Source organism: Tachysurus fulvidraco, chromosome 16 (assembly GCF_022655615.1).
Source record: "Tachysurus fulvidraco isolate hzauxx_2018 chromosome 16, HZAU_PFXX_2.0, whole genome shotgun sequence".
In the NCBI taxonomy this organism is placed as follows: Eukaryota; Metazoa; Chordata; class Actinopteri; order Siluriformes; family Bagridae; genus Tachysurus; species Tachysurus fulvidraco.
In genome coordinates this window covers 19267482-19292040 of record NC_062533.1, presented here as the reverse complement: position 1 = coordinate 19292040, position 24559 = coordinate 19267482, and the positions used below count along the sequence as shown (strand labels likewise).

Genomic DNA, 24559 nt, shown 5'->3' with positions numbered 1-24559 from the left:
TTACATGTGTCTTAATTGTCTTTGTGACTTTGTGTATTGTAAGAATGCATGGAAGTGACCAGTCTAAACCAATTCCTAATAATTGGATGTATTACAATTATTATGGTATTTTTTCTAATTTTTCCCTGGAAATTGCTGGTAGTTTGTTCTGACATTCATAATGCATTTAGTTGGGTCTGTTACCATATTGGTGTCCGTGGTCATCATTATCCTTAGAAAAATATACTGCAGTAGAGGTCAATAATTTTCTTTTAGTGTTGTTACCATGTGTCTTTCACTGTATTTTATCTGTACATACAATATATCTAATGACATTTATGTAGGCGCCCCACTCAAAATGATAAAGTAGGCCTTGGTTCTTGGTTCTACCCTCTGACGTCTAGCATGCACAGACTTAAAGGGTGACTGTTGTTTGAGGTTGTGGCTGTGGGATGGCCCAGTTAGCAGTGAGACTGTCTTTAATGCTCCTTAGCATGCACAGGTCCCGTTTAGAACTAAGCGGGCATTGATATATTATGAGTATATCTTGGCATGCTTGGTACACTCAGCTCCACAGACTATATGATATCATTTGTTTGTGACCTACTTTTTTGTCCTCTTCTGTAGTGTACTTTGTCTTTGTTCTGTTCTGTTCTGTTAAAAATGTGCCAAACCCAGAAACTCCATAACAGGCTCCTCAAACCATCAGTAAATGTGTTAACAACCACATCTGTTTCTACATGTTCCCTAAAGGTCACTCTGAGTACTATACCTTTCTTCTATAACAGAGGTTCTCAACCTTTTGAAAGCTGCTACCCCCCCCCCCCCCCACAAGCAGGTTTGTTGCAGTTGGGGCCCATAAATAAAGCATTGCGATTCTGCTTTACCAAGCCATGTTCTCCGTTTTCTTTACGGAGAAGGAGGATGCTTTGAAGAAGACAGGGTAATTTGTCTCCCACAAAGGTTTTGAGTACTGACAGTATTTTCTCAACTAGGACAGTAGGGGGCTCCAGGCAAGCTTGGGGATTCCATAGTGTGGAGGTTACTTGATTATTTGCCTCTCCCTGAGTGGCATGCTTGGTTTGTGCCATTCAGGTTTTCAGTCTGCCTTCTATTTTTCTTAATTTCATTTTGCCGCACCAACATCTAAGTAGTGCCTTACTTACGTCCATAGCCGAGCACAAGGGCCGAGTTACGTCCTCAGCCAAGCACAAGGGCCAAGCACAACCACTGACACACCGCACTCAAACCCACATCTCGAAAACCAGAAAGGGGGGCAGGGCGGGATACAACCTCTGCCACGGAACAAAAAATAAACAAAAAATCCCTGGAGCAAAACAGAGGCCTGCAGGAAGCAGAAGCGCAGTAAGCAGGCGGGTGTCTGTGCTAAGCTAAAAACAAACCCTTGCCGGCCAGCTCAATGGACTCACCTCATTTAGAGCCGTCAGAAATGCAACCCTGTGCGCTAAGACTCGTGGTGGTGGTATGTTTACACAGAATGGTGTAAAAACTCTGTGCTTGATTCTACTTACTGCTCATCATCAGTGGAGTTTGTAACTGTTAAATGCAGGCCATTTTATTTACCACAGGAATTTACTACTGTTTTCATTGTCTGAGTTCACATTCCCCCCCAGTGCTAATGCTAAAGAGGCGCTAAGTGAGCTATGGAGCTATTAGTGATCTGCAGAATGTTCACCTGACGGACTGTTTATCATCGCCGGAGATTCATGGACATTTACACCACACGCTGCATCCGCAAAGCCAACAGCATTTGGAATGACCCCACGCACTTCTCACCCTCCTGCCGTCTGGAAAAAGGTACCGAAGCATTCGGGCCCTCACAACCAGACTGTTTCTTCCCACAAGCCATCAGACTCATTAATAACTGGAACTGAATTGTTCTGAGCACAACATGCATACGCGCATCACCTGTATGGACTTCACATACCTACACCAAATTCACACACTTCCAATATACATACATCAACCTGTTTACATGCTGTTTACGTTCATCAACCTGTTTACATGCTGTTTTTGCACACTTTGTTGCTCTTTGCACATACTGTACAATATTTCAGTTGTTTTGCTGGTTTGCTAAATTCTATACATTATCTCAGGGACCTGCTACTATGAAACTGTGTTCATTATAATGTTACTGCATGCAATATTGTTGAACATACAATATTTACACTGGTCAGTGCTGTTTCTGTTTATTGTCTTTTGTGTATTGTCTAGTATTTTATTGTCTAGTATTTGTTCTGAACTGTTTTGACTTGTCCTGCACTGTTTGCAGCAGGTTGCACAGTTGCACTTTATGTGGCTAGGACTTACTAAGTCCTTAACCCTGTCTTTGTTTTATGTAGCACCTTGATACTGGAGAAACGTTGTCTCATTTCACTGTGTACTGTAACAGCTATATATGGTTGAAATGACAATAAAAGCTTCTTGATTTCTTCTTGACTTACTTCAAGTTTACTTTTTATTAAGTCAAATCAAGAAACTCTAAATGCTCTGAAACACTCTGTATCTTTAAATATATAAATCAAATTTTAAATTTTAAAAAGTCTGTCTCTCTTTTTTCTCTAAATGTTATTGATGTGCAGTCGGTCAGGTTTGAACCAATACAGACTCCAACTAATGAAATACAGACTCTAACTCATGAGTGAGGGGACAAAAAGGTTTTACTCCACTAGGGGGCTGTAAACTCATCTATTGACAATGTGACCATATGAAACAGTGAAACGGGTGAAACATGAAAATCTGATTTTTTTTATTTGCAAATAAATTGCTTTCTTTAATATTGATATTCTTTAATGGTTTAAAGAACACATTATGTTAAGATGACGTGGTATAAATGAATGATATATTACTGTGGCCTTGAGCCAATAAGAGGAAGTGTGTTGGAGGTGTAAACTTTCAGAACTGAAGCTCACTGAATGTGTAAGATGCATACTGCAGCCAGTAACACTGCTCTAAATGTGTTAAACCTCCACATCACACTCTGGGGCACTAACGTTGAGATGTTTGTAGTCAACTGGCTTCATTAGTTTGAAGTTTTCTAAAAAAAACAGTTCATTCACAGGGACACTTGTACAGCAGATGTTCCACATAAACAGTTTAAAAACATATGCATTTGTTTTTGTGGTGAAGTTTTCTGTATGAGACATCTGATGATTCCACCATCTTTCAGGGTACAAAGACGACCTGCATAAACACTCTTCTCTGTTTTCTCACTAAGGGATTAGAATGAACTTCCTCTAGATGTCTGATCAAATGACTCACTGGCAGTCCAAACCACAAAATTCAAACCACACCTCTTCCTGAAGTTCTTAAAGTAGCATTTAACTTAAAACCTTGCTATATCACCTCCCAAAAAAAATTTAATACCAATATTATTCTTAATCCTCAATCTGTATCTCACATTGATAATGTGACCTGCTCATGGCCATTTTTCCTTCACAACATCAAAGAATTTGTCCATTTCTCTCCACACAGGACACTCAGGTGTTTGTTCAGTTCAATTCATTTCTTAAAAATAAACGTTGTTACAAATCAGATTTACAGAAATATAAAACTGAAGAATAGAAATGACAAAGTTTAAAGTTAAATTAATATTTATCCCTAATGAGCAAGGCTGAGGCAATGGAAAATCTCACTGAAATGGTTTAAGGAACTGGAAGATGACTTCATTACACTGGTTCCCTCAAAAAGTTGGCTTCATTCATGCATTGGGAAAAAACCTGGAAGAAATAATTACTTCTTCTCAAACATTGTGAATGCTACATGAACAAACATCACAAACTGTATTATTTCTTAGTCAAGACCCACACCATCTTTAGGAAAAGCAATGCCCAAGACCAAGACAAGTCCAAGTACAAATACTAATAAATCTGACACAAGTCCAAGTGAATACAGAAGACGTCTCGAGGCCAGACTCAAAACCTACAACGTTAACTCATAGGACTGAACCAGTGTAATTAGCTCACAAGTGTAAAGTGAGTGAATGGACTGAGAATACAAAAATACATTTATACTGAATCTTTATTTTATGATGTTAACATTAATATAAACACTAACATATTTCACTCAGTAACACATTTGAACGTGCTCGTGGCTGCAGCAGGACTTTCACACCTTCATTGTGTTTTAACATAAACAGCTCCATCATGCAGTGTAAAGCTTGAGAAACAAAACTAACACGTTCACCAGCACACACTTCCTTTATTTCAGGGACTACAGCAGTCTGATGGTCATTACACAATAATTCTGTCATTTTTACACATTATTCTTTCTGTGCTGTAGTCAGAGAGTCTAGTTTAATGACCCGTGTATGTTTTAGTGCTCCAAACTGTGTAAGTGTGTGTTTCTGACTAAAACTGGTCCATGTGACCATCAGAATACATCTTACTGCTAATAGACCAATCAAATCAGTCCACAGCTTCAAAACATCCAATCAGGTGTGAGTCTGGACCTGGTTTTGTACTGAACACACAAGTTCATTAGATCACTTGGTGTGAACAGGAACGATGATCAGACTCTTTATCGCTCTTTGTGCTCTTTTTTCTCTCTTCACAGCTGGTGAGTAACTTTCTGAAACTTTAATGTAAAACAATAATATTTTATATTTAACTCATTTACTGACATTAAATATTAAACATTTTTACAGAGAAAACTTCTGACATCAAGGAGTTTGATGTGATAACAGTAAAGCATGGAGAAAATGTAACTATGAAGTGTAACATTAGCATTGACACAAAGAAAGATTTAGTTTGGTACAGACAGAGTTCAGGAAAATTACCTCATCGTTTTGCAAAACCATACTCGAATGATTTAGGCTACAAATTTGATGATGGATTTTATTATGCTCGTTTCAGTATTAGTGTAAATGACAATAAATTTGATCTCAATATTAAACAAACAAGAGAAGATGATGAAGGAGAATATTTCTGTGGAGAAATGGAAGGAAGTGTAGTGAAGTTCACATCTGGAACACGTCTGCAATTTGAAGGTAAACTGTTTTACGCTGATAACCTGCTAATTCCAGATCAACACTTTAACCAGAATTATGTCTACATATGTATTAAATGTTGAATATTTCACTTTATTTATTTTTAGTATCATTTCTGTTTATTTGTTTTGTTTTGTTTTTGCTGCTGCTTTTCTGATTTATCTGTAAAGATAAAGTGACGACACACAGCAATATATCTGGAACTACACACAGAGATTCACACAGCTGCAATGAAACAAGTAAGATTTTTAAGAACTACATTTATTTAATTTCTGAATTTAATTTTTTTTTTTGCAGATTTTTTTCTTATTTATTTTTTGTTCCACTGCAAATTACCTAAATAAATAAATAAACAATACAACACAAGTCAGTGTGCAATGAAACACCTGAATGCAAAAAAAGAAACTTAACATAAACTTCTGACCAATCAGAATCCATGTGTTCTTCTGGCTCTCCATTTCAAGAATCGGAGTTCTCAGTGTTACAGTTATTATAATTACAATATGGTACAAGGTTTTAAAGTCAAGATCTTAAACTTGATATAATTGTCTTTTAACTGTTGTCTGTGTCGCTCTAACTGTGTTTTCAAGTACATGACATTTATTATTTTTTAAATTTTACGCGCGCACGTGTGTGTGTGTGTGAGTGAATGTTAATTTACACTAATCTAGAAAACTGGATTAAAAACACTACCAAATGTCATATTGTTCAGGGTTTACTTTGATTCTGTTGAGTGTTTCATGAACAATGCAATAAAATTAGACTTTAATAAGATCTTCAGAGTCATCATAATTTTTTCTTTTTCATTTACTTAACATGATTGCATGAAGATGTCAAGTCCACAGAAAATCATTCAATTTGTCGCAGCATGTCAAAAGTGTTGAATCACTTTGAACATTTGTGTTCAAAACCAGCAAAATTGAATCTCACTCACTCATTTTCTATCACTTTATCCGAAATTCTCGGGTCACGGGGAGCCTGTGCCTATCTCAGGCGTCATCGGGCATCGAGGCAGGATACACCCTGGACGGAGTGCCAACCCATCACAGGGCGCACACACACTCTCATTCACTCACACACACACACACTCTCATTCACTCACGGAATCACACACTACAGACAATTTTCCAGAGATGCCAATCAACCTACCATGCATGTCTTTGGACCGGGGGAGGAAACCGGAGTACCCGGAGGAAACCCCCGAGGCACGGGGAGAACATGCAAACTCCACACACACAAGGCAGAGGCGGGAATCGAACCCCGACCCTGGAGGTGTGAGGCGAACGTGCTACCCACTAAGCCACCATGCCCCCCCCCCAAAATTTAATCATTTCTAATATTTCACTTCTCACATCCAATACATTTATTTAATATTAACATTTAGATTTCACATGTTTCTGTTATAGGCAGAAAAAAAAACATTATTTTGTAATTGTGTAATTTCTGCTTTTTTCCCCGTTGTGACTGGTTTTAACAGACCACCACATATTTCTATTATTAACAGCTCTTTATTTTCTCTACAATTTCTGCTTGTCAGTAGTTTAAATACCTCTTCACACACACACACACACACACACACACACACACACACACACACACACACACAGACACACACACACACTTCCCCCTTCAACATCTGTCTGTCCTTCTTAGATTGCAACAGAGAACAGTGATTAGATCCATTTCTAAATACATTACACACCACTGTTTCTGCTGACAATGTTTTTTTATCAGTGTCACCTAAAGATAACACCAAGAATTACACCTTCCTTCTGTATAAATACTCCTTTAATTCAGCTCAGATGTAGCAGCAGCAGTGAACTCAAAAAGATTCTACAGAGCTCTCTGTGAGCTTGTCCAGGAGTAACCAGGAGGAGGTAAGGTCCAGGGGAGCTGTAACATGGCTGACATTAACATCTAAAGTTGGGACACGTGAAGACAGAATTTCACTGTGCTGTAATGTGTATGTGGCAAATAAAGGCCTCTTCTTACTATCTGCCACCATGTGGTGTTCATCTGTTATCTCAGTTAAATATCATATTCTTAAACTGCAGTGTTTCTATCATCTGAATCATGTAAAAAATAACTGAAAGGAGTCGATTAGTTGTTAATCTTCACTAAGTAGCAGGAGATTTGTTCGTTCCTCGTTTTACCAGGATGTTTGCTCATTCCCTGCTATGCCAGAAGATCACGAATATGTTAGAGATAAATTTGACTTTGTGCTGCTGTTTGTGCTGCACAAGCTCCTCTAACTCTGTCATCTGTGTGTCTTAATTGTCTTTGTGTCTTCGTATATTGTAACAATAGGTGGAAGTGACCAGTCTAAACCAATATATAATAATTGGACGTATAACCATTATTATGGGATTTTTTGTCCAATTTTTTTCCCTGGAAATTGCTCGTAGTTTGTTCTGACATTCATAATGCATTTAGTTGGGGTTACCATATTGGTACTCAGTGGTCAACATTATCCTTTGAGAAATATACTAGAAATATATTAGAGGTCAATAATTTGTCTTTTAGTGTTGTTACCATGTGTCTTTCACTATATTTTATCTGGACATACAATATATCTAATGACATTTATGTGGGCACCCCACTCAACATGATAAAGTAGGTCTTGGTTCTTAGTTCTACCCTCTGACCTCTAGCATGGACAGACTTGAAGGGTGACTGTCGTTTGGGGTTGGGGCTGTGGGATGGCCCAGTGAGCAGTATTTCATTACAGACAATACAACAGCACATTACTTAATATGTTCCTCTTGAATTTTATTGTTTTGGGTTTGTTTTTTGTTTTTGTTTTTTCAAAAAAACAAAAATTCCTATTTTGGTTCTTGTAACACATTACAAAAAAAGTGGGAACAGTAAAGCATTTAGCAATTTGTAATGTTGCCATTCCTTTTCACAACACTTAAAAGATGTTTAGGGACTGAAGACGCCAAGTGATGAACTGCTTCAGGTGTAATTTTGTCCCATTCATGTTGAAAATAAAGTCTTAAATTGGGCAACAGTACGGGGTCTTCGTTGTCGCATTTTGCGCTTCAAAATGCGCCACACATTCTCTATTGGAGACAGGTCGGGTCTTCAGGCAGGCCAGTCAAGTACCTGCATCTTCTTCCTCTGCAGCCAGGACTTTGTAATGTGTGCAGAATGTGGGTTTGCATTATCTTGTTGAAATATGCATGGATGTCCCTGGAAAAGTTGTCTTCTTGAAGGCACCATATTGTGCTCCAATTAACTTTTCAGCATTAATGGTGCCATCACTCGGTGCTGTCAGGCCTAGTAAGTCTGAGCTCTCTGTTCAGCAATGTGTGAGGAAGTGAAAATCAAAAGTTCAGCTGAAACAGGCCTCATGAAGGGAGTAGGGCGAGACAGCTGAATCAGGCGACCAGATGGACGGACCTGCTGAATCTGAGATTGAGGGTCTAAAGGGAACCTGACCTTTAGTGGAAACAGAGAAACTAAGGCTTAAAATATGCATTTGCATGCAAGATCATAACAATGTTCAGCTCATAGGTTTAGTAAGCTTAAGGAGTCAACACAGACAGTAACATTATATACAAAGCAACATTATAACAGCAAGGGCTTAGCAAAAACAGTAATACAACATAACGAATATAATCAAGAACTTTTATCATAATTCAAACTCATAAAGCTAACATATAATCAATCAATTATATAATCAGTAGAAATCATATATAATAGCAAGAAATTAAATGAGGAAACTTGCTCATTGTAGATGTACAAAAAAAGGATTAGTCCTCCACTTTGACCAGGAAGTAAGGCTCTTTTGAGCACATTTGTAATAACAAATACAACATTGTTATGTAGAATCAAGAAGACCTTGGTTCCCAGACCTTAGCTCATAACTTCAACTTGTTATGTAGAATGAAAAAGACATTGGTTCACAGACCTAGGTCCTGAGAACTAAGGGGAGGAAAATCCATAAATGGGCTGATGGGAAATAAGGGGAAATTAGGTGAGTGTATTTAGAAAACATAGGAGGTGATGCCGGTAAATAAGGTGATATGGCACCTGGGACTGCAAAAAATACTGGGAACCAAAGAGGAGGCTAGGAGCACCAGGGTATATATTTAGAAGATATCTGGGGCTCGGGGATGGAGGTGACTTTGCAATTACTTTGCAATTTGCAACTTTGCATTTGTTACTTTCAACTTTGCAATTTATATTAGAGAATTGTTGGCTGATTGACCACAATAAAGAAGTTTGCTCATTCTCATCCAGGTCTGAGATGTTTTCTTAGTGTTTTGTTTGTAGTAATTATAAAGTTATCCCTTAAGTCTAACTAAAACAGTCTTCATTGATCAAAAGTCTAAGTGTGGAGGTCACCCTGCGATGTGTCCACTTGGAGGAGGGCTCTAAGTTCCGAAAGCAGAAGTGCAAGTTACCTTTGCCAAGGGCACGGACACAACCCCATACCATGACAGACCCTGGCTTTTGGACTTGTTGCTGGTAACAGTCTGGATGATCCTTTTCTTTTTTGGTCCCGAAGAGGAAGAGGATACAGGTACTTGGTCCATCCCTGATGCCTCCAAGCCCAGAGAAGTCGACGGCGCTTCTGGACACTGTTAATATAGGGTTTCCTTTTGGCACAGTACAGTTTTAACTGGCATTTCTGGATGTAACTACATATTGTGGTACTTTAAAAAGGTTTGCCAAAGTAGTCATGAGCCCATGTGGTGATATCGCTTATAGATGAATGACGATTCTTGATGCAGTGTCGCCTGAGGGATCGGAGATCACGGTTGGGCTTAGGCTTGCGCCCTTGTCCTTTACGCACTGAAATTCCTCCACATTCCTTGAATCATTTAATTATGTTATGCACTGTTGAAGGTGAAATAAGCAAATGTATTCCTATCTTTCTTTGAGGAACATTGTTTTTAAATGTTTCATAATCCATTCATAATTTTCTCACGTATTTGTTGGCAAACTGGCGATCCTCTGCCCATTTTTGCTCACTCAAAGAGCCATTTGTACCCGTTTCCCACAGAAAAAAATACCACAGGGAGCCACAAAATTCTTTTGACATCTAAAATTAAGATAACACTGCATATATCGTTTTTTACCTTTATGGAAAGTATAGAAAAAAAACTGTAGTGTGTTGCATTTATGAAATCAATTAACTGCTACCGAGTAAACGCAATTTTATTTCTGCAGGCAAACAAAATATTTTGAACAGTTTGAACTAACCTTAAGTAAAAAGACGCTGGGTTGAAAGTTACTTTCAAATAAAATGTTTAATATATAATTGAGTCCTTCGCATTCATGACCAGGGCTCTCAAGTTTTGAAGAAGGCAAGCATGACATCTCCACCCCCTCGCTTTTTTTTTATTGGATGTTGCGTTAAATCTTTCCCAGATAGTGCTATTTTCTGATTGGCTATTGTGTAGCCTCTTTTTTGATTGGCTGATAAGCAGTGTTGTAATGTAACGAAGTAAAAATACTTTGTTACCGTACTTAAGTAGAAATTTCATGTATCTGTACTTTACTTCGCTATTTAAATTTATGTCAACTTTCACTTTTACTCCACTACATTTTCTAGATAAAATGTATACTTTTACTCCGTTATATTTCCAATAAGCATCTTCGTTACTCGTTACTACAAAATAAAATCAGAAGAAATGTGTGCGACTGTAATAAGGGAGGTTTGGCGAATCACTGCTCCTAGATTGCATTACGCGTACAAATGCACAGAACGCGATTCACAAATGAGCAGTAAGCAATTCGCAAATAAATACGCAAATACGGCGACCAAATGCAGTGAAATTTCGCTATGCTTATTACCAGAGTTGTAGCACAAACAAAATATTAATGCAAACAATCCATTCAATACTAAATAAAAATAACATTTATTGATTTGGTCTTGAAGCCTGAGATAGGCACAGGCTCCCCGTGACCCGAGGTAGTTTGTGGATAAGCAGAAGAAAAAGAGTGAGTGAGTGAGTGCATTCATTGGACACACTGTTTGTAGAGAATGCACACACACATGAACCGATTTGATTCGAGACAGGCATCATTACATCATGCATAAAATTTTGGTGTCCGCTTTTGCCATTTAATAACACCATAACGTTTGGCTTACTATGTAGTCATGTAATATATAATATAAAACTCTTTTTGTTTTAAATTCTCATTAAAACCCCTAAAGGTGAAATCCTAGAACCGCCCTTGCTCTTATGTCTACCGAAAATCACTGAAATTGTACTTTTTACTTTTACTTCAAATACTTAAGCACATTAAATATCAGAAAATGACTTTTGATACTTAAGTACAGTAAATATCAGATACTTTAAGACTTTTACTTGAGTAATATTCTAAAAGACAACTTTCACTTCTACCAAAGTCTTTTTCTAGTACGATACTTGTACTTTTACTCAAGTATTGCTTTCTAGTACTTTATACAACACTGCTGATAAGTGTCAGGCTCAACTAAGAACTGAGACGCGCTTGATTCCTGCCCAGTTCCACAGAGACAGCAGTGCGGACTGATACATTTTGGGCGCTGCGGCTTATTAAATATGTGATAGTCAAAAAGTTTTTCTGCGTGAGAATACAATGTGCGGCGGGAGAGCGTGAGAAAAGACCGAAATGCGTGACTGTCACTCTCTATGTGTGACACTTGACAGCCATGCATGACATAATTTCGCAGATTTCGTCAGTCGGCAGTTATGACATATTTTGAGCGACCAAAAAAAAAATAATTAAACACGGTTTATTTTAATGTTACAAGAGCATCATGATCGTAGAATTTAGAATTACATTTTTTTTTTAAAAACTAACTAACAAAAATAAAAAATTTGAATTAAATATTTATTTTACAAATCTACCGGGAGCCGCAGCAGAGGGATGAAAGAGCCACTTGCGGCTCCGGAGCCGCAGGTTGCCGACCCCTGGACTAGACCTTTCTTGGATGCTGCTTTTCTACCAAATCATAATTACAATCACCTGTTGACATCACCTGTTTCAAATCATATCATTATTTAACCGATTTACCTGATTACTAGCCCTAACTTGCTCCTGTCCCAACCTCTTTTGGAATGTGTTGCAGGTCTGAATGAAAGGAAAGGATGTATATTTACAAATGAAATTAAGCTGATCAGACAAAACATGAAACATTTTGTGTTCACATTGTCTGCAATGAAATACAAGTCAAAGTAAATTTAGAAATCACTACTTTTTTTATTTGTGTTTTCCATACTGTCCTAACTTTTTCTGATTTGGAGTTGTATACAGTATACAATCTTTATATCACCTGTTTTCAGAATGCTATAATAGTGTAATGAGTCTGTGTTTTGCCCTGTTTCTGTCTGCTGTCTTGCCCTGCTGTTAATTATTTGCTCCGCCCACTCATTTGTTGCCATGGAGACTCATTAAACTCATTCATTCCCTCTCGTTTGTTGTCTTAGTTCCCTTTCGGAACCCGAGCTGCATCGAAATGCTATGGGAACGCCCTCCGCGTGACCGCGCTCTGAAACACGTGTGTAATCTGACCAATAGGCGTTGGGACGTGACGTCATCGGCGGATGACGTTGCGTAAACAGGAAGCTACAAATGGCTGCGAGATGGACAAGACACTAGCTTCTGCTCGTTCAGGTAAGCGCTGTTTTTCTGATACCGTGTTGCTGATTGAGTGATGGCTGACAGACAGAATTTCCGTAAATGTGTTTTTCCGTGTCCCCGTTTCATTACCGGGAAGGATTCGCATGATCGGTGTGTTGTTTGCTTGGGAGTGGAGCATGCACAATAGGCTCTCGAGGGAGTCGATTGCTCGCATTGCAGCCGCATGGCTATGCGCGCGCTTCGCTCCCGGAGAGCGCTCTTCGAGGAGAGCACTCTCCCTCGCAGCTCCGGTCCCGCTCTTGCCGAGGCAAAGCAGCGCCGGCGCTCGTGGGGCTCGCAGGTCGATTTAGCAGCAGGATTAGAGGTGGATGAGTCCTCTCCAACCTCGTCTGCTGAATCGAGCTCCGGCTTTCGTGGAGAAGCAGGCCCGATGGCTGCTTCTTCTCCCGGCGTGAGCAGCGCGGCATTACATGTCTCTCCCTCCGAGGAAGGAGAGCTGATGGATGCTAGCGAGCCCGTGGGCTCCTCACAGTTTGTGCTGTATGAGGAGCTCCTCGAGGTCGTGACACGAGCCGTAGCCAAGCTGGATTTAGATTGGCCGGTGGAGCTGCAGAAGCAATGCACACCCAGTAAGCTGGATGACCGTTTCCTGCGCCCTGTGTCACTTCCTCAGCGCTGGAGCCTGCCATTTTTTCCTGATCTGCACGCCGAGGTGTCCAGATCCTGGAAAACCCCGTACTCTACGCGCACTTCTCCTAGTCACTTCTCGCTTTACGCGAATGTAGTTGGGGCTAAGGCGTGCGGCCACGGTGCGATGCCACGTGTGGAAGAGACGCTGGCTAGCTATCTCTCCCCTAGCGTAGCATCATCGCTAAAGGCTTTGGTGTTCCCTACTAAGCCGCTACGTGCTACGTCGGCCTTAGTGGGGAAGGCTTACGCGGCAGCAGGTCAAGCCGCGGGCTGCCTCCACACCATGGGTGTATTGCACGCATACCAGACTGACCTGCTACGAGATTTGGGTGAGGAACTTAGCTCCGGGACCGCTGATGTTGAGGAGTTGTGTCGGACTGCCGGACAAGGATCAAGCTGTGCTGTTGGACGCACCGATGGCTTCTCCTGGACTGTTTTGCGACACTGTGAAAACGACGGTCGTGAACAAGTTCCAGGAGTCTAAAAATCAGTCGGCTGCATTTCAGCAGTACCTCCCTCAGCGATCTCGTGGGGCTGTTTGGCGGCAGCCCCAGCCTGGTCCTTTCGGGCACCGCGAGGCCCAGAAGCAGAGTGTGGCCACCCGATCTCCGCGGGCGAGGCCTAAGGGTCCAAGGCGATGCTCTGGGCCCAAGAAGGAGCAGGATGACCTGAGGGTGGTGCGTAGACCCTGTCAGACTACAGTTGGGGGGAATGGAGCACACCTCACGTTATGGTGCCCATCCCTCCCCTGCACCACCGAGGCACTGGGCTGTTGGCTCTGCCACAAGATGTGCTCCAGAGCACGGTCCCCTGCCAGCGGGTACCTCCCTCCACTTCCGCCCAAAGTCTCGGTACGGATGGGGGAGACCCGCCGCCTCTCAGGAGGTATCAATGGCCGCAGTATGTTGCTCCGGCCGTTCAGGTCATGGAGGCCGGTCTGGCAGCCCTGCCACAGGATGTGCTTCAGGGCGCAGCTTCCCTCCAGCGGTTCGCTCCCCACCTTTCCACCCGAAGGTTTGTTGTGGAGGGGGAGGGTCCGCCGCCTCTCGCGAGGCGCCATCAGCTGCAGGGCTTGGCCCCAGCTGCTCTGAGTGGGTCAGAGGCCAGCCCCGAGGGGCTGGTTCCCCTGAGGTACTTTGCCAGCTTGGGAGGAGCTGCCAGAAGTCTCCCTGTGGGTCCTGCGGATCATAGAGGTCGGCTATACAGTTCAGTTTGCGTCCTCTCCTCCCCATTTCAATGGGATGCGTCCCGCTCTGGTCCTGGAACGGGAAGTGCGCACACTCCTGAGGAGAGGAACCATCGAGGTGCTTCCCACCTCGGTTCGGGAGTCAGGCTTCTACAGCCCATACTTTGTCGTTCCGAAGAAGGATGGCGGGTTGTGTCCCATTCTAGATCTACGCTCCTTGAACCGCTCTCTCAAGAGGCTCAGGTTCAGGATGCTGACCCTCGAGGAGGTCGTGACTCAGATCAGGTCCGGGGACTGGTTCGTCACATTGAATCTGTAAGACGCATACTTTCACGTTTCCATCCTTCCTGCACACGGGAGGTTCCTGAGGTTTGCTTTAGGGGCGAAGCTCACCAATATTGGTTCCTCCTGTTCGGCCTAACCTCGTTCAGGAGAGTGCAGGAAGGCCAGCCACTTACTGTGAAGCAGTTCCAGAGGCTTCTAGGGCTCATGGCAGTGGTGTCCAGCGTAATCCCGCTTGGCCTCCTCCTTGAGTCCCCTCCAGTGGTGGCTCCGGGACAGGGGGTTTTCTCTCAAGGGAAACCCATATCATTCCATCAAGGTCTCGCGGCGTGCCCTCCAAGCCTTGGATGTTTAGAGAGACCGAACGTTTCTGTCCCAAGGCCCCATGTTGGGGGCTCCATGTCGTCGCGTGACACTAACGACGGACGCTTCCCTCCACTTGGACAAAACTGCGGTGGTCTCCTACATCAACCACCAAGGGGGCCTCTGATCTCGCCCTTTGTACAGGCTAGCACGAGCGATCCTCTTGTGGTCTCGGGACAGACTCCTCTCTTTGAGGGCCATTTTTATCCTGGGACAGTTGAATGTCAGAGCAGATGCCCTGTCGAGGCAGGGGCCGAGGCCTGGGGAATGGCGTCTCCACCACGAGGTGGTGGAGTTCATATGGCGGAGGTTCTGCAGAGCCCAGGTGGATCTGTTTGCGACCCGGGAGACCTCGCACTGTCCCCTCTTGTTCTCCCTCTCTCACCTAGCCCCGTTAGGTCTGGATGCCATGGTGCAGTCGTGGCTGAGGCTATGCCTGTATACCTTTCCCCCGATCACACTGCTCCCTGGAGTTCTGGAGAGAGTTCGCCGGGTTGGAGTCTGTCTCCTCCTGGTAGCACCCAGATGGCTGGGCAAGCCATGGTTTGCGGATCTGGTGTCCCTACTCGGGGGCCCTCCGTGGGAAATTCCTCCCAGGAGGGATCTCCTCTCACAGGCGGGCGGAACCCTGGTGCACCCCCGCCCAGAGCTGTGGAGGCTGTGGCTGTGGCCCCTGAGGGGGCACAGTTCATAGAAGCTGGTCTCACTACCGAGGTAGTAGAGACCCTTCTCCATTCCAGAGCTTCCGCCACGAGGAGGTCGTACGGCGCACGATGGCGACTGTTTACATCAAGGTGTGAGCACCATGACCTGGAAGCAGTTAACTGCCCGATCGGCTCAGTTCTGGAGTTCTTACAGGAACAGTTTGCCGCTGGGTTAACCCCCTCGACCCTGAAGGTTAACGTGTCCGCAATTGCGGCATTTAGCACCCTGCTGGCGGGGCAGTCGCTGGGTAGGCACCCATTGGTGACACGTTTCCTCCGCAGCGCCCGGAGCCTGAGGCCCGGGATGCGGCCCAGAATGCCTGTCTGGGATCTGGCAGTTGTGTTGGTGGCTCTGGTTCGAGTCTCTGTCTATTACGACCACGAGTTCGAGTTTCTGTCTATTAAGACCACCTTCCTCTTGGCGATTTCCTCCCTGAAGAGGATCGGGGATCTACAGGCCCTGTCCGTGGCCCCGTCTCGCCTGGAATTTGCCCCTGGCATGGCCAGAGTGTTTCTCTATCCGAAACCTGGGTACGTACCGAAGGTCTCAGATCTCTCGCAGAATGATAGGAAAGACGTGAATTAAAAGCAGAAAATGCATTGCCATTCACTGCGGTTATTATATAGCCTAATTATATAGATTTAATAGACCTCGGAAGGCGCATTCATGTGAATGAAACTATATGTAGCAGCACTCTGAAGAAAATGCAGGCATTGCCCTTTTTGTCATCTACACACATTTGGCCACTAGCCAATTGTGTAATGGTTTAAAAGTGAAAATGTCAGAAGACAATTGCCACGAATACATTTTATTACATTTTCAAAATGCTTAATGGTTTACTTGAATGGTTAAATTACCATCCAGATACATCCATGGCCAAACGAGCTGGTTGTGGTTCTTCTGGTGCTTCTGTCTCCTCTTCAGATTCAGGGTCATATATATATGGCAATATACCTGAAGAAGCCATTCTGCCACAATTCCAGGTGATTGTAAACAAAGTTCCTCTAGCCTAGGCTACTTATTGCGCTGGGTGAATGAATACGTATACTCTCATATCCTAGCGGTTAGCCAATCGGAGCCAAGCATTGAGCATTGCTCATTGAATATTAATGAGAACTGGCGCAAATCGAGCTGTCTTCCTGCAGGCTTCCTATACAGTACCACACTAGAATGGCTTCAGACATTACCACAAAAGTAAACTTCAGACATTACCACAAAATTAATGAAATACAGTAAGTGTGGCAGGGCATCTAGCATTTAACTTGTCCATTTAAACTAGCATTTAACTTGTCCATTTATCTCCACACAGGACACTCAGGTGTTTGTTCAGTTCACTTCAATTCTGAAAAATAAACATTGTTACAAAGCAGCTTTACAGAAATATAAAACTGAAGAATAGAAATGACAATTCTTTTTTTAACTTGAATTCATATTTATCCCTAATGAGCAAAGCTGAGGGAATGGAAAACCTCACTGAAATGGTTTAAGGAACTGGAAGATGAATTCATTATACTGGTTCCCTCAAATAGTTGTCTTTCGTGTATTGGGGAAAAACCTGAAGGAAATCATTACTTCTTCCCAAACTTTGTGAATGAAACATGAAAAAACATCACAAACTATTATTTCTTGGTCAAGACCCACACCATCCTTAGTAAAAGCAATGCCCAAGACCAAGAGAAGTCCAAATACAAATACTAATAAATCCAAGTCCAAGTCTAAGTGAATACAAAAGACGTCTCGAGGCCAGACTCAAGACCTACAACGTTAACTCATAGGACTGAACCAGTGTAATTAGCTCACAAGTGTAAAGTGAGTGAATGGACTGAGAATACAAAAATACATTTATACTGAATCTTTATTTTATGATGTTAACATTAAAATAAACACTAACATATTTCACTCAGTAACACATTTGAACGTGCTTGTGGCTGCAGCAGGACTTTCACACCTTCATTGTGTTTTAACATAAACAGCTCCATCATGCAGTGTAAAGCCTGAGAAACTAAACTAACACGTTCACCAGCACACACTTCCTTTATTTCAGGGACTACAGCAGTCTGATGGTCATTACACAATAATTCTGTCATTTTTACACATTATTCTTTCTGTGCTGTAGTTAGAGAGTCTAGTTTAATGACCTGTGTATGTTTTAGTGCTCCAAACTGTGTGTGTGTTTCTGACTAAAACTGGTCCATGTGACCATCAGAATACATGTTACAGCTAATAGACCAATCAAATCAGTCCACAGCTTCAAATCATCCAATCAGGTGTGAGTCTGGACCTGGTTTTCTACTGAACACACAAGTTCATTAGATCACTTGGTGTGAACAGGAACGATGATCAGACTCTTTGTCGCTCTTTGTGCTCTTTTTTCTCTCTTCACAGCTGGTGAGTAACTTTCTGAAACTTTAATGTTAAACAATAATATTTTATATTTAACTCATTTACTGACATTAAATATTAAACATTTTTACAGTGAAAACTTCTGACATCAAGGAGATTGATGTGATAACAGTAAAGTGTAGAGAAGATGTAACTATGGCGTGTAGCACTAACAGTGTCACAAAGAAAGATGTAGTTTGGTACAGACAGATTTCAGGAACATTACCTCAGTTTTTTGCAAAACCATACAAGGACGAATTGGGCTACAAATTTGATGAAGGAGTTAATGATTCTCGTTTCAGTGTTATTGTAGATTACAATAAATTTGATCTCAATATAAAAAAACAAGAGAAGATGATGAAGGAGAATATTTCTGTGGTGAAATGGACAGAACTGTACTGAAGTTCACATCTGGAACACGTCTGCAATTTGAAGGTAAACAGTTTTACTCTGATAACCTGCTAATTCCAGATCAACACTTTAACCAGAATTATGTCTACATATGCATTAAATGTCGAATCTCTCACTTAATTTATATTTAGTATCATTTCTGTTTATTTTCTCCTTTTCTGATATATATATATATATATATATATATATATATATATATATATATATACATATATATATATATGTATATATATATATATGTATATATATATATATATATACGTATGTATATACGTATATATATATACATACGTATATATATATGGATGAATTTGTTGATTTTTTTTTTGCAAAAAAACCCACAAAAATCGTAGAATACAGTTACAGATCATAAAAAATGGTATTTTGCCTGTTAATGCCTGCAGTGCAGTACAGAAAATGATATGATAACAATAAGGTCTAAATGTAACTGACCCCTCTAACAATACAACTGGCCCCAGCTTGGCCCCCCCAGTTGAATTGGTCTAGAACCGCCACTGCCACACACAGCCCTCACACACAATCTTCACCCTCCTGCCATCTGGAAAAAGGTACAGAAGCATTCGGGCCTCACGACCAGACTGTGTAACAGTTTCTTTCCACAAGTTCAGAACCTACTTTCTAATCAGAATCTCAGAATCAAATTCAGATTCACAAGTGGAATCTGTTGACAAAGTTTGGAGTGAGAGGCCAACTGAGGAATTCAGCCGTTCGTAAGCAGGGTTAAGTGGCAGAGAGAGCCTCCTGTGTGCTCTGGCATAAGAGCTAGGATACAAATTGGAAACTTGGAGAGGGGCAGTGACCTGGCCAGTCACTGCTGACCGAACAACTGGAGGTTGTTGTGGTTAAGGTTCGAAGCACCCAATGAAGGTTGGGGACCAACTGACGACCTCACCTCCAGGCCAAGGCTTCATACATTAGAAATAGTTGTATGTTAGCATTGTAGATGTATTATATAACTGAATACTGAACTTCTGAATGTAAATGAATCCTGCCTTATAATAGCATGTATTGTTCCCATCATGAGTTTAAACCATTCTTTACTTTAAAGATGATGTTCTTTAATGGTTTAAAGAACACATTATGTTAAGATGACATGGTTTAAATTAATGATATATTAGTGTGGTCTTGAGCCAATAAGAGGAAGTGTGTTGGAGGTGAAAACTTTCAGAACTGAAGCTCACTGAATGTGTAAGATGCTGCAGCCACTAACACTGCTCTAAATGTGTTAAACCTCCACATCACACTCTGGGTCACTAACGTAGAGAAATTTATAGACAACTGGCTTAATTTGAAGATTTCTATAGAAACAGTTCATTCACAGGGACACTTGTACAGCAGATGTTCCACATAAACAGTTTAAAAACATATTCATTTGTTGATGTGGTGATGTTTTCTGTAAGAGATGTCTACTTAAATGATTCCACCATCTTTCAGGGTACAAAGACGACCCGCATAAACACTCTTCTCTGTTTTCTCACTAAGGGATTAGAATGAACTTCCTCTAGATGGCTGATCAAATGACTCCCTGGCAGTCCAAACCACAAAATTCAAACCACACCTCTTCCTGAAGTTCTTAAACTAGCATTTAACTTAAAACCTTGCTATATTACCTCCCAACAACGATTTAATACTAATATTATTCTTTAATCCTCAATCTGTATCTCACATTGATAAAGTGACACGCTCATGACCATTTTTCCTTTACAACATCAGAAGGATTTGTCCATTTCTCTCTACACAGGACACTCAGGTGTTTATTCAGTTCAGTTCATTTCTTAAAAATAAACATTGTTACAAATCAGCTTTACAGAAATATACAGCCATAGAATAGAAATGACAAAGTTTAAAATTAAAGTAATATTTATCACTAATGAGCAAGGCTGAGGCAATACTGATTCTCTGACACATTGTGAATGGAACATGAAAAAACATCACAACCTCTATTATTTCTTGGTCAAGACCCACACCATCTTTAGTAAAGGCAATGCCCAAGACCAAGACAAGTCCAAGTACAAATACTAATAAATCTGACACAAGTCCAAGTGAATACAGAAGACGTCTCGAGGCCAGACTCGAGGCCTACAGAGTTAACTCATAGGACTGAACCAGTGTAATTAGCTCACAAGTGTAAAGTGAGCGAATGGACTGAGAATACAAAAATACATTTATACTGAATCTTTATTTTATGATGTTAACATTAATATAAACACTAACATATTTCACTCAGTAACACATTTGAACGTGCTCGTGGCTGCAGCAGGACTTTCACACCTTCATTGTGTTTTAACATAAACAGCTCCATCATGCAGTGTAAAGCCTGAGAAACTAAACTAACACGTTCACTACACACACTTCCTTTATTTCAGGGACTACAGCAGTCTGATGGTCATTACACAATAATTCTGTCATTTTTACACATTATTCTTTCTGTGCTGTAGTCAGAGAGTCTAGTTTAATGACCCGTGTATGTTTTAGTGCTCCAAACTGTGTAAGTGTGTGTTTCTGACTAAAACTGGTCCATGTGACCATCAGAATACATGTTACAGCTAATAGACCAATCGAATCAGTCCACAGCTTCAAATCATCAAATCAGGTGTGAGTCTGGACCTGGTTTTGTACTGAATACACAAGTTCATTAGATCACTTGGTGTGAACAGGAACGATGATCAGACTCTTTGTTGCTCTTTGTGCTCTTTTTTCTCTCTTCACAGCTGGTGAGTAACTTTCTGAAACTTTAATGTAAAACAATAATATTTTATATTTAATTCATTTACTGACATTTAATATTAAACATTTTTACAGTGAAAACGTCTTACATCAAGGAGATTGACGTGATAACAGTAAAGCGTGGAGAAGATGTAACTATGAAGTGTAGCCTTAGCAGTGTCACAAAGAAAGAAGTAGTTTGGTACAGACAGATTTCAGTAAAATTACCTCAGTATTTTGCAAAACCATACACGAGCGATTTGGGCTACAAATTTATTGATGGATTTAATGTTGATCGTTTCAGTTTTATTGTAAATGACAATAAATTTGATCTCAATATTAAACAAACAAGAGAAGATGATGAAGGAGAATATTTCTGTGGAGAAATGGAAGGAAGTGTAGTGAAGTTCACATCTGGAACACGTCTGCAATTTGAAGGTAAACAGTTTTACTCTGATAACCTGCTAATTCCAGATCAGCACTTTAACCAGAATTATGTCTACATATGTATTAAATGTTGAATATTTCACTTTATTAATTTTTAGTATCATTTATGTTTATTTTTTCCTTTTCTGATGTATTTGTAAAAATAAAGACACGACACACCGTCCAACACCTGGAACAAGTAAGAATTTGGCTTCCTTTCATTTTGAATCAAACAAATATTTACTGGTTCATATTATTTATATTTAGTATCATTTCTATTGATTTGCTGCTTTTCTGATTTATCCGTAAAGACAACATGACGACACAAAGTAATACATCTGGACCTACACAGAGATTCATCCAGCAGCAATGAAACAAGTAATTTCTGAATTTCTTTTTTTTTTTTTTTTTTTTTGACCAATCAGAATCCAGAACTGAACGATTCCTAACAATAATTGTGTTTCTCCCTGTAGGTGAGAGCTGTACTGCTAACATGCGTGTGTTCTTCTGGCTCTCCATTTCAAGAATCGGAGTTCTCAGTGTTACAGTTATTATAATTACAATATGGTACAAGGTTTTAAAATCAAGATCTTAAACTTGATATAATTGTCTTTTAACTGTTGTCTGTGTCGCTCTAACTGTGTTTTCAAGTACATGACATTTATTATTTTTTTTATTTTACTCCAGTGTGTGTGTGTGTGTGTGTGTTAGAGTGAGTGTGTGTATGTGCTTGTGTGTGTGTGTGTGTGTGTGTGTGTGTGTGCGTGTGTGTGTGTGTGTGAGTGTGGGTGTGGGAGTGAATGTTCATTTACATTGATCTAGAAAACTGGATTAAAAACTAATGTCTGAACTGATATTGTTCAGGGTTTGCTTTGATTCTGCTGAACCTTCATGAACAGTGCAATAAAATTAGACTTTAAGATCTTCAGAGTCATCATCATTTTTTCTTTTTCATTTACTTAACATGATTGCAGGAAGATGTCAAGTCCAAAGAAAATCATTAAAATTGTTGCAGCATGAAAAAGTCTTGAACCCCTTAAACACATTTCTGTTCAAAACCAGCAAAATTGAATCATTTCTAATCTTTCACTTCCCACATCCAATACATTTATTTAATATTAACATTTAGATTTCACATGTTTCTGTTACAGGCAGAAAAAGACATTCTTTTTGTCATTATGTGATTTCTGTTTTTTTTTTCCCGTCGTGACTAGTTTTAACCACCACATATTTCTATTATTAACAGCTCTTTACTTTTCTCTTCAGTTTCTCCTTTTCAGTAGTTGAAATGAATCTTCACACACACACACACACACACACACACACACACACACACACACACACAAACACACACACTTCCCCTTGCAATTTCTTTCTGTCCTTCTTAGTCTGCAACAGAGAACAGCGATTAGATCTATTTCTAAATACATTACCCACTACCAATTTTTTCATCAGTGTTGCCTAAAGATAACACCAAGAATTACACCTTCCTTCTGTATAAATACTCCTTTAATTCAGCACAGATGTAGCAGCAGCGGTGAACTCAAAAAGATTCTACAGAGCTCTCTGAGGGCTTGTCCAGGATTAACCAGGAGGAGGTAAGGTCCAGGGGAGCTGTAACATGGCTGTCATTAACCTCTAAAGTTGGGACACGTGAAGACAGAATTTCACAGTGCTGTAATGTGTATGTGACAAATAAAGGCCTCTTCTTACTATCTGCCACCATGTGGTGATCATCTGTTATCTCAGTTAAATATCATATTCTTAAACTGCAGGGTTTCTATCATCTGAATCATGTAAAAAGTGACTGAAAGGAGTCGATTAGTTGTTAATCTTCACTAAGTAGCAGGAGATTTGTTCGTTCCTCGTTTTACCAGGAGGTTTGCTCATTCTCTGCTATGCCAGAAGATCACGAAAATGTTAGAGATAAATCTGACTTTGTCCTGCTGTTTGTGCTGCACAAGCTCCTCTAACTCTGTCCTCTGTGTGTCTTAATTGTCTTTGTGTCTTTGTATATTGTAGGAATGCATAGAAGCAGTGTTGTATTGTAATGGAGTAAAAATACTTTTTTACTGTTCTTAAGCAGAAATTTCTTGTATCTGTACTTTACTTTGCTATTTAAATTTGTCAACTTTAACTTTTACTCCACTACATTTCCTAGATAAAATGTACACTTTTACTCCGCTATATTTCCATTAAGCATCTTCGTTACTCGTTACTATAAAATAAAATCAGAAGAAATGTGTGCAACTGCAGTAAGGGAGGTTTGGAGCATCACTGCCCCTAGATTACATTACGCACATACGCACACTCTACGGAGAAGCACAGGCACATGCAGTCAGAGCTGGAGGCGTTTATCTATAACGTTAATCAGCGGAAAGCCACAAAGACGACAACCAAAAGCAGTGAAATGTCACTATTCTTATTACCAGAGTTGTAGCACAAATAAAATATTAATGCAAACATTCCATTTAATACTAAATAAATATAACATTTATTGATTTGGTCTTTGTCTTGTGAATATTAGTTTATTAATGACTGCATTAATTTGACACACTGTTTGTAGAGAATGCACACATACATGAACTGATTTGACTCAAGACTGGCATCATTACATCATGCATAAAAAGTTTTTGTCCACTTTTGCCATTTTAAATAATACCATAACTTTTGGCTTACTATGTAGTTATATAATATATAATATAAAACTCTTCTTGTTTTAAATTCTCACTGAGGGCTAAAACCCCTAAAGATGAGACCCTAGAACCGCCCCTGCTCTTATGCCGACTGAAAATCACTGAAATTTTACTTTTTACTTT

The 24559-nt window shown here is 40.5% G+C and overlaps 1 long non-coding RNA gene and 1 gene segment (V, D, J or C); both read left to right on the top strand.

Annotated features, from left to right (window-relative positions):
* The first annotated feature begins 4194 nt into the window (after positions 1 to 4194).
* Positions 4195 to 22664, top strand: LOC113640065. The segment is given in 4 exon segments: positions 4195 to 4557; positions 4646 to 4987; positions 5158 to 5226; positions 22214 to 22664. Coding segments are annotated over 4 exon segments (585 nt in total).
* On the top strand, positions 17880 to 21752 carry LOC125139093. Of its 2 annotated transcripts, XR_007138217.1 has the most exons (4): positions 17880 to 18182; positions 18271 to 18611; positions 21176 to 21322; positions 21411 to 21752. It is a non-coding gene; the product is annotated as an uncharacterized LOC125139093 (long non-coding RNA). The 2 variants fall into 2 exon arrangements; XR_007138216.1 differs by having other exon boundaries at positions 21176 to 21752.
* Positions 22665 to 24559: the final 1895 nt, after the last annotated feature.